At 40.5% G+C, this 11,199-nt stretch overlaps 1 protein-coding gene across 1 annotated transcript in view; it reads right to left on the reverse strand.

Annotated features, from left to right (window-relative positions):
* The window catches only part of COL11A1 (collagen type XI alpha 1 chain), a 146,073-nt gene that overhangs the window by 64,650 nt on the left and 70,224 nt on the right, over nt 1-11,199 (reverse strand). Inside the window, exons 30-36 of the mRNA XM_035902871.1 lie at nt 11,057-11,110; nt 9,991-10,098; nt 6,384-6,437; nt 2,775-2,828; nt 614-658; nt 430-483; nt 296-340 (exon numbers count right to left, since the gene is read on the reverse strand). Coding sequence (XP_035758764.1) covers nt 296-340; nt 430-483; nt 614-658; nt 2,775-2,828; nt 6,384-6,437; nt 9,991-10,098; nt 11,057-11,110 — 414 coding nt within the window. The remainder of the gene's footprint in view (nt 1-295; nt 341-429; nt 484-613; nt 659-2,774; nt 2,829-6,383; nt 6,438-9,990; nt 10,099-11,056; nt 11,111-11,199) is intronic.

An 11,199-nucleotide genomic window follows, 5' to 3' on the forward strand; every position in this document is an offset into this window, starting at 1 on the left:
GGACGGCTGTGATTTGCATGGATGCATACAAAGCCACGGCTGCAATAGGAAGTGGCTGTGTATTCTCTGTGTCCTGTTCGTACACAACCGAGCTACAGATGGAGGCAGCTTTCAGCAAACTTCGGCTACCCCACTCATAACTTTGTGAAAAGCATCGCTGGAGTTCAGGTTTGGATAGTTCTGCTTACCCTGGTCACATGAGGTGGAGAACTAAAAATAAAGCAACCCTCCCACCCTCAAATCCCGCTCCTCCACAGTGGGAAAAACGGGGTGTACTTAATTAGCTTTCACATACCCTTTCACCTGGTGGGCCAGGAGGACCATCGTTGCCGGCCGTACCCTAGGAAGGAAAGACAGCAGGTTCAAAGATTAGATCTCTACATTATTTAAAAGAACCAGCCTGTGATCCATAGTGTGCTTGACAGTTACCTTTGGACCTGGCTTGCCAGTGGGACCTCTGGGACCTCTCGAGCCTCTTGGACCCTGTCAATTTAACACAGATGCACTTGAGGATAATTGTTGGATCCTATAATCAAATCAGAATCATTCTTCACAGTATAGTGGAGGCAATTAATATAGGAAAGCCTCAGAATTGCCAAGCAAAAGTACATACTGTTGGTCCTCGCTGTCCTCTGGGGCCCGGTTTGCCGTGCAATCCCTGCAGAGAGAAGTTCACAGAAGTCACCTTAGCAGATGCTGTATTTGTGAGATAAAGGTTTTTTTTTTTACTGAAGTGGGGGCAAAGCGCAACTCCCTTCGCTTTAAATGTTATCTTTAAGTATCTACTTTGCATTTCAATTTACAGAATCATGGTCCTCAATAAAATTGATTATCTTCCCGAGTTCACTGGGACTTGCAGCCAAATGTGCTAAATGTGCCTCAGAGTCAGATTCTGTCATAGGCATTAGAACATTTTAAACGCCTTTCAAACAGCAGCGTAGATGGCACGCACGGAGCAGAGTCCCTCTGCAGTAGTCCAAAGGACATGGCATCATTTCCAAGGTACTAACAGCCTTGAAGACAAAGTTCCCAGGTTCCCAGGGACAGCTCCAGAGGTTCACCGGGCAAGGAAAGGGCAAACCTCTCTTTTTTTTGTAACACAAATAGGGACTGCAATACCCACCAGGATTCTGCACGCTCGCACAGAGACGCGGAACCTGCCAGAATACCAGCCCTTCATTTTTTCCTTCAGTATATCTCTTAATCACACTCAACAAGCTTTTCTCCTTAGACTCAGCATTAATATTGCTGTGCATTCTAATGCAAAGCAGCTTAAAATTCAGTAGAGTATTCTTCAGGTAGAAGAAGGAACCTGATGACTGGAATTTTCTAATCTCAGAGGTAAACACAACAGCAACAGAAAATCAGCAGAGATGTCTTCACATAAAGCTCGCTTTTATCGGAAACCAGTGAAATGCACACACCTGCTTTCCTGAGAGTCTTCTTGTGGCAGGTTTTTTCTTTTCTTTCTATTGATTTTATCTCACTTATCAAAATAAAAATTACGTGTTGTTCTTAAAGTGCTACACAGCTCATGAACTTCTCAGGGACCACGACAAAGCACAACGATGTCCCTGTAGGCAAGGCTAATGGGAATACCCCATTCACTACCAAACCGGCCCTTACGGTCTCATTGACCATCAGCCCAATACTTGGGTATGCAAACAGTTTGAGGGTATTAATTACATGGTTAGTACCCTGGCTGAACTGAAAGCTTGATGAAGGCCTGATAAGGGATTGATATAATTAGATTTTCATAATTTAAAGTCTGCCCTTTGATGTTATTATTTTGCTTGGGTTTTTAATCTGGTATCTTGATGAGCAGCCATGTCTCCTTTTTCCCAACAAGGATGAACTGAACATTGGCTTATTGCTTGTGCCTCTCCATAACAACCTATCTTTACCTTAGCTAAAATAATACAAGAACAATTTAAACCATACATAGCAACGCAGATGCAATTGGATTTCATATATTTCATCTTAAAATCATTAATTTTGGATTGGTTTTGTGCTGCAAATTAAAATGGATTCTTAAGAACAACGATACACATTACTGCAGTTTGACTTTAAGTTGCTATCACCTATGAATTCTGACTCATCCTCTTAATTTCATCACCTAATAATGTGTTCTGCTGGGTTCAACCGAGCTTTAGAGACAACAGCACAGTGACCTTCTTTCTAACCTGTGTTTCATTTTTACAGTTTGAAGAATATGCAGAACAGATTTTCCCTCACCTGCTTCAAGTAAACAAAGCCACAAAAGCTGCCATGTTACACCTATTTTGAATATATGTAATAGTACATGTTCTTCATCTTGTCTGGTATATTTTGCATTTTCGGAGCTCAGCCTATGAAAAAACTTGTGGCAAATGAGAATACATATGAAATAAAAGCTGCATTTCCTTGAGGGTAAATTGCATGGTAGCAGGATAATTCATGGGATACCGGAAAATAGTCCTTACCAACTCCCTCAGCTACACTGTCAAAAAAGATGCTGCAGCACATGTGCTTTCTTGTCTCTTTTTCAAATATATAATTGTGGTAGCACATGCAATGAGAAAGTGTCTGAGTTCCTGTATATAGACTAATACCTTAAAGAATGAGACCTAGTGTCTCAGTATGTCCTGTTTTACATAACTGTAGAGGTTCATCTTAAATGTGAAAAGCCTGTTTTTATAGTTCTTTAGATAGTAGCTTGTATCCTTTCAGTGACTCCCCATAGCACTGAGTTCCAAAAGTTAATTTAAGTGTCATGCAAGCATGAAGTGTCATACCCTTGCACCTTTCTCTCCATTGGCACCTGGAAATCCTGGGAAACCGGTTGAGCCCTATGTAAGAGATCAATACAAATATCAGAGGATATCAACAGCAAACCAGCAGTACAGACAACATTTAATTTATATGTAAAGCACAGCTCCAAAGTCATGTACATTGTACACATCAAACTCGCAAGGGTGATAGCTCTGATGAATAGCTGCAAATTAACTTACCATAATGCCTCAAGTCCAGAATGCATTAAAAAAAAAATAATCAATGTATAGAATGGACATTATTTGTCATCTTATTAGACAATAAAGTATTCATTATATCTGCACCATTTTTAACAGTAGGAAAGAAATTATCAGTAACAGCCCACTAGATGTAACTGTACCATAACGAAGAGGAACAAACAAGGCCTTGTGTTGCCTCACAGTAGAATAATTCTTTTACAAAACAACTTCATTCAAAATAACAGCAAGGTGCTGCCACGTCTGAGCGATGGCCCTCTACTCACTGAGCTGTACGTTACTTCAGGTGCTTTACTCGCTGTAGGCTGACCACCGGCCACTTTCATTTAACTGCTACATGCGATTTGTCCGTGGGCTTGGGTGCTCGTCTCGTAAGCAGAAGTTATGGGGAGCCTGATTCTGTATGTAGAAACTGCTTCCAGGCACGATTCCTGCTTCTCCTTCCCCCCCGCCCCTTTCCTCCTGCCAACTGCCCAGTCTAACCTGAACACTACTATTTTCTTCTTTATTCCTGGTCCGCAGGTCCAGAGGGACAGCAGACTCGTTACCTGCCAGGGTGTTAATTTGTCCTAAGGGGCTTGGGGTCAAAGAGGTGAGAGACGATAAAATACACTTTCAAGCGACTGGAGATGAAAATGGACACAGTGTTGGATGTGGTCAGCCGCTAAAACTGCCGGCCAGACTCCCTGCTGTGATAATGTGTCTGTATCTGTGCAGCTTCCTATTGGTATTTTACTGGCAAGTGAAATGCAGATAACAAAAACTTAAAATAGAATTTCTTGGTGCTGCTCTTTAAAATGTCAGTAAGTATTTTTTTTCCTTTTTTCTCTTTTTCTACCTTATGTTTTCCTTTTAATGAATGGTGTTGCACACAGACATCCCAATTATCCATTGATGACTTAGGGGCAGCACAACTTCACTGACACTGATCCTAATGAAAACCTGACTGATACTCACTGGTGGGAGAAAAGGAAGAGATTTTCTTTTCTTTCCTTCCCTTTTTCATAGAATCATAGAATGTTTTGGGTTGGAAGGGAGCCCTAGAGGTCATCTAGTCCAACCCCCCAACTCCTTTCTTCCTTTCTTTTTAATTCTTCACCAGTTATAACTTAGAATGTGAATACAACTGTGAAAATTCTACTCAGTGAAGCCCGAGCACATTTTTTATAATTAAAAGGCCAGAGGAAAAAACAAACTCTAATGATTGGGCATTAATAGGCACAACTTGGTTATAAATATCTCATATATACAGTACTCCTTGTAATTATGTTAATGGACGGGAGAGAAAAATATAGTCAAAATTGTCAGGTAATGGCAGTACTCTAAGAACAACTCTCAGAATAAAAATAATGAAAAGGAGGTGAGTGACAACAAAAAGAACAGTGTGAACCTTCCTGAGAATACCGGGACAAGATTCCTTGTCTGCTTTACAGAGCTAATGTGTTTTTCTGCTGCTTCTTTTTTCCCTCTCTCCCTTATGTTAATTTGAACTGGACCGTGAATAAGTTTCAAAACAAGCCTCTGGTGAGTTGATGTATTGTAGCTGTTATTGCTCTGCCTTGGAAGTTTAAGTGACAAATTAGAAGAGCAAACAGTGAATTCAGCTTGAGAACTATTTTCAATTTTAATGTGATAAAACTTTAATGTAATGAAATTCTTGATGGAGTCTTTGCTGAAAAAAGAATCAATCAACTCTTATTTGAAGTGTTACATCACTTTTGTTGTTAGAACTGAATAATGTAAAACCTCTTTGATCTTAGACTTTTCAAAAGGCAGTTCTGAAGGAGAACAAAAAGAGAGACTGAAATCTCAGACCTTTGAGTTAAGAAACAGAAGCAAAACCCCACGTCTCTCGAGGTGAGCAGCCTTCATGAATACTCTCCGTAGCTGGTTTTGCTATTTTTCACTAACACAGCGTTCAGTGAACAAGCACTCTTCAGATAGTTCATTTCCTTGACCGAAAAGGGCCGAAGTACAGGCCAGAGTCAGAAAAACACTGCTTAGCCTGCCAGGAAGTTGTGTTTCTTCCAAAAAAAAAAAAAAAAAGTAATTTCAAATTGAAAATAAAAATAGATCCCAAAGCAGAGCAAAGTTGAGGATTTTACTGAAGGTTGATTCTTCAGTTGTGTAGAATCATGGAATCGTTTGGGTTGGCAAAGCCCTTTAAGCTCCCCCAGCCCAACCGCTCCCCTACCCCTGCCATCCCACCCCCAAACCCTGGCCCTCAGCACCGCCTCTGCCCGGCTGTTAAATCCCCCCAGGGCTGGGGACTCGACCCCTTCCCTGGGCAGCCCCTTCCAGCCCCTGACAGCCCCAAGGGGAAGGAATTGTTCCCCATGCCCAACCTCACCCTGCCCTGGCACAACTTGAGGCCGGTGCCCCTCGTCCCATCGCCCCTTCCCTGGGAGCAGAGCCCGACCCCCCCGGCTCCCCCCTCCTCTCAGGCAGTTGTAGGGAGCGATGAGGGCTCCCCTCAGCCTCCTCTGCTCCAGACTAGAAGGGGTAAGGGATTCTTTTACTTGCAATATTTCCCTAAATGAGTCATCTCTGAGACAGTCTGGAGATGCAATGTCTCCCTAATGCCCTCCTCTACACCGGAGAATGTCTGCAGAATTATGGGTTTGTTCATTTTTTTTCTTTCTTGCTAATCTCTCAGAAAAGAGAGTTTGCAATTGATTTACTGTGCCCATTTCCTAAAGCTGTGCTAGGATGACCTTTTTAAATATAAGTTTCATAAAAATGTTTCAAAAATATAAACCTTCACTTAAACCAGAAGCCCCCTATATGGTTTTCTACTGCAACCAAAACATAAAAGATAGCTGAAGGGTAGACGTAGGCACATAAATTAACCTCAGCGTTGGGTTTTGTCATGTTTGTCTTAATAGAAGCAAAAGGAAAACATGACGAAAATGTAAATTGTATGTTTCAAAGAAATATGGCTTATTCTGTGGAAGAAGCAGTAATGACACAGATGGAATCCTTGTACCAGATGGAAAATTCCCATCACTATCAGCATCCATTTAGTGGTCAATATGGGGCTCGTTCTCTTTCAAGCGTATCAGCAGCTCCTTTGTTTTCAAGCTGCTTAATGCCTGCCAGTCTGATGCTCGCACAAAATCACAACTCATGAGGGGATGGCAAAGGTTAGAAGGCAGTAGAGTTAAGAAGAGGGAAGATGGTGCTCCTTAAAGAGCTTGCCTTAGAGATGCCACGTTTTATAAAGATTTTATTTCAGAACATGATTTTCGAGGAAGAAAATGTGAAAAATGGCCCTTGCTTTGATGCCCACACCCTGCTTCCCCAAACACACAAATAAAATAACTGCCATGGTGACTAATGTAAAAGCACAAGAGATCCAGATCATTTACAGCTCACCTTTGGACCTTGTCTTCCTGGATATCCTGGCAATCCGGGTACACCAAGCTTACCCTGCAATAAGAAGGCAGTGTTAAATTTTATTTTATCCTCCTTAGTGGTTCAGCAAACTTGTATAGAAAATATTTTTTCCACAACTTACTGTGAGTGATGATACTTCATAGAATATAATATTCAATTAAATAAATTTCTCATTTTAACTATTAATCACCAGCGGGCTTGGTTCCCTAAACTCAAATAAAATTCCTACTCTAATGAATGAGTTCAGCAAACCCCCCCCGCAATGAAGCGTTGGGTAGTGATGTGGGGCTGAGGTCATTAAACTGTTAATATTCTCTAAGAAATCAGGGTGTTAAGAGGTTTAAATGAGAAGAAAACCGTTTTAGTTTACATCGTGTGATGGCTGCTTTGTTCTCCACAAGATTTTTCATGAATTGGCATTTGAAGAATCAACTTTTTTGTTGAATAGTTCTAAACTGATGGAGAGACTGATAAATCACACCCCACTGAGATTTGCTGACAACAGATTTGTCAACAAATATTACCACCTTGCTGTGTTCAGAGAGGACAGCAGGATGAGCAGCCCGACCACCACTGACGTTAACCGTTCCTAGAAATGAAATACAGCACCCTACCCCACGGAGTTGGTCTCTTCAGACCTCTAAAGGATGAGTGATGGTTTGCCACTTTCAAAGGCAGGGGAAAGCAGTTTCAGTCTTGGAAAGATGGGAACTCTGGGGAAGAATTTGCCAATTTGCCTATTTGCCTATTCTAAACACAGTCCATGTTCCAAACTATCACAATTTGGAGAAGATCTCAATGGAAAAGACATGATTATACAATATAATATGGTACTCTGCAGCAACCTTAGATAATGAAAAAGAGGAAGGAGAGACCTGGATGGGAAAGGAAAATTGCTAACATCTATCCTTAAAAAATGCAGCACATGAATAAAGATGTTGTGTATTATTATATTCATGTAAGTGCAGGTGTCTGGCTGAGAAATTATTAAAGAATTCTTCGATTTATGAAAATAATTTTCATGCTGCCAGTTCTGTGCCACACTGAAACAAACTGCACGCATTAGAATGATTGAAATGTTTTGCAGCATGACAATGCATCAAACTCTTGCCAAATTCACTGGAATTTTGTCCCTGATTTTATGATAAGCAAGCCCAGCTGCCTAGGTTTTGAGTGCGGATATGGATGGCTTTTTGATTATAAGCTCTCTTCTGCCATGTTCCTCACGTTTTTTGGCACCATACTTGTAATTTTCTTTACTAAGGAAATCCAGCCCTAGACCTACTTGGGAAGCAGAGTTTTCCTATCACAGCATCAGCTGAACGTAGAGAATAGGAGACTACCCTGGTCCTTTCATTACTATGGAAGAGTACTACCCTTGCACTAAGTCAGTCATAGGAATGACAAGGGAATAGGACACTTACAACTGGTCTTACAGGCACTTCCCCAATACTGGGGGGAGATCTAAGAGTTCACAAAGATAATTCTAGTCTTTGTGCTAAAATAAATATCGCAGGACCAACATCATAGAATTCTCCTCTCACCCACTTCGTTCTGGTCATGCACCCACAGAAGACCCGCAGAAGATGTTTGGCTTTCAATGGGCAAGAAAAGGCATAAATATTTGTAGAAAAGGGAAAAGTTTGGCTCTACGATTCCAAGCCCAGCTAATGTTCTTATCAACATTGGTAATTTTTTCAAGTATCTTCTGATATTTAGGGCTTTGGATTCTGGACTTGTGAGACTTTGAGAGTCCCATATACGTCAAAGCGAAGAAGAAATGCTTGGAAACGCAAACCTATATTCACACTGAGTAATTAGAATAAGAAGAAATAAAAATAACTTAAATTCATATTTAAAAACTAACAACTATAAACCAACGTTTATTTTGGTTTGGTTTACTTCAGTTTTTTTACTCAGGCTATAAAACTTGAGACAGACAGACTATTGTGTAGATGCCCTCAACCAACTTATTCTGCAGCTATCATGACAACAATACAAATTTGTGTAAGATTCCTAATATTCTTACGTTTTTGTCAGGTCAGCGATACCGAGAACAACCACTGCCATGAAACATACAGTTCTTCCTGGAGAACGCTAAGATATTGCAGGTGAAGATAATACGGCCCGTACTGTACCAGACTGGTTGCCTGATCTAGCTACAGCTGAGCACACCGGCTTTCTGGTGTGAACTCAGCTTGCATTCCTGTAAGAGAATAGTGCTGAGTTTCCTGTGTTATAGGTTCTTTGATTCATGACCTAATAAATCAAATCAATGCCCTAATAGCTGGTGAGATATCTTGCAAAACGGTGGAGAACTTTAGTTCCTAAATAGTTCCCAACAGTTAACTCAACCTGAAAATAAATCTTTTTGTAATGAGCGACCGGAGGCTTTGGATATATACTTTTCTAAGAGTTTATGAATGACATTAGGCTCAAATTATCACCTTAACATCTTTTTGAACTTCTGCTAATGACATACTTGCAAAAAGCAGTAGCTTTTGATGAAAAGAGAGTTGGTTCCCAAGTTTGCTGAATACCTTTTTTTCTTCCTGGCAAAACTCTTAGCTGTGAACCCTGTTACCATTTCAGTAGTACCACAGACTTCCTAAGATTTCAATGCACACTTTCAAAGACTGAGCATAGATAAAAAGACAGATAGAATAATTAATCGTGATGTCAGATGGGATGTTGCTGGAAAATACTAACTGTTCCTATTTTAAAGGCAGCGAAAGTGAGAAAGAAATGTAAAATGCATCTTCTCTCCTATTCTTTTGAAGACAGAACTAGCACTAAAGCCACAGTTACCAAAAAATGTAAAGGGAAATGTTTTCACAATATTTTATGAAATACAGTATACACATTTCTGAACCACCATATTTGGTTTAGTTTATGTTATCATTCTTTCCCAGTTACCCAAAATGCCACTGCCGAAATCCCTTTTCTTTTCTGATGCTCTCAACCAGAGAAATAGGGTACCTGCACACGCATTCCTCGGCCTCCTTTCCTCCTCTGTATCAACCTCAAGTGGTTTTTGTTGCGGTCAGGATTCTACAGAGGTTCGTACTTTTCTTTGTGCTTGTTCTCCCCCGTGTTTCATATCCGCATCCTTTTTTCAGTCCTCCCTTTTAACAGCCTCTTTCACTTTTGCCAACCCTATTTTGGATTTTTATTCAGGATATGTTTTCTGTTTAAAGCAATTTACATGTCACAATTTGTCATAATGTGACCGTGAATATTAATTCACCCTCCAGCAGCAGCTTTATCCTCTGTGCCCAACTATTCTCTTTCCATCATATTTTCCTTAGCTGGCATGCACTGTATGTAATTTGGGATAAGAATTTAGCTGCCTTATGTGCCAGTGAAGTATTCTGATGCCTTTCTGTACACTTACAAAATGATTATTCCCAATACTTGTTCAAATGTGAACTCCAGTGGTCTGCTGCAGAAGTGTCTCATAAAAGCTACTGTTAGGCAATAAAGATTTTGCAGATCTGGAGGCTTTTTTTTTTTAAGTGATGAAGATTATGGGCTCCACCTATGTTACGAGGCAATGACATGTTTATGTTGCTGTCTGGCTACCAACCTTTTCCCCAGCTGGACCAGCGGCACCTGGGTCTCCAGATGGACCTGCTCGACCTTTTGGACCTTCTGGACCATCTTCTCCTCGTGGACCTGGTTGACCAACTTCTCCCTAAAATACACCACCTTATAAATATGGAACAATTGCCTTTGTGCATATATTAGACACACTACCTGCAATTACTTGAAAATAAGTTTTCAGGAAATGTAAACAGAGATTAGAATCAGAGAATCACGCAATCATAGAACGGTTTGGGTTGGAAGGGACCTTTAAAGGCCATCTAGTCCAGCCTTCCTACAATATGCAGGGACATCTTCAACTACATCAGGTCACTCAAAGCCCTGTCCAATTTCCACTGAGGAAAACACCACTGCTTATGTTCATTATATAAATGCAGATACATATAACTTAGGCACTGACTATTACTTTCACAAGTGTAAGAGCCCAGTCATCTTGCTTGAAGAGAGCTGCATTTGGAAACTGCGTATTCTTATTTTTCCTTCCCTAAATTCTTGTGAAGGGACTCTGACAGTCCTTAGAAAGAAAAATGTCTGTATCCAAGTACTTACGTGGAACCATCTTCACAGGTATTTATGTACACAGACAACAGATATAGGCCAGGAGCCTCCTGTGAGAAGTTTTTTTTTAGAACCTCCCAACACTTCCTATGAAAGGAAGTTAAGTGCCCATTGGGCTAAATAAACAACATCTTGGCAGAGATTGCAAGATGCTAGGCTGGAAGGGAAACATCTTTATCCTGGATAGATTAATTTTCCTCAGGCAAATACTGGAGATCTTGGAATCTGGAAAAGGAGATTCCCTAGGAAGAAGCTTAGTGAAAAGGATGTCCAAGACTGACATTCTCTTCCTCTTTATAACTGTGCTGTTGTCAATTCGCAAGAACCAAACTTCTGGCTCAAATCTGTGCATGCACAGCAAACAGAAATAATTTAAGCTACTAGCTTGTATTTTATTTTTGGTTGAAATGTATCTGTCCACCGCAGTGATCCTTCCAAAACAATAACATTTCAACTTTTTAAGAACATGTGGACTATGAATAAATGCTTACCCGGTCACCTTTAAGTCCCATGTCACCTTTAAATCCTGGAAAACCATCTTCACCCTAAAAAAAGGCAGAAATGCACATAGCAACTTTCAGTAATAGAGACGATTTTTTTTTTTTGCAGACAGAATAAGAAAATACTTTCCCTA

Source organism: Egretta garzetta, unplaced genomic scaffold (assembly GCF_000687185.1).
Source record: "Egretta garzetta isolate BGI_Z169 unplaced genomic scaffold, ASM68718v1 scaffold149, whole genome shotgun sequence".
NCBI classification, from domain to species: domain Eukaryota; kingdom Metazoa; phylum Chordata; class Aves; order Pelecaniformes; family Ardeidae; genus Egretta; species Egretta garzetta.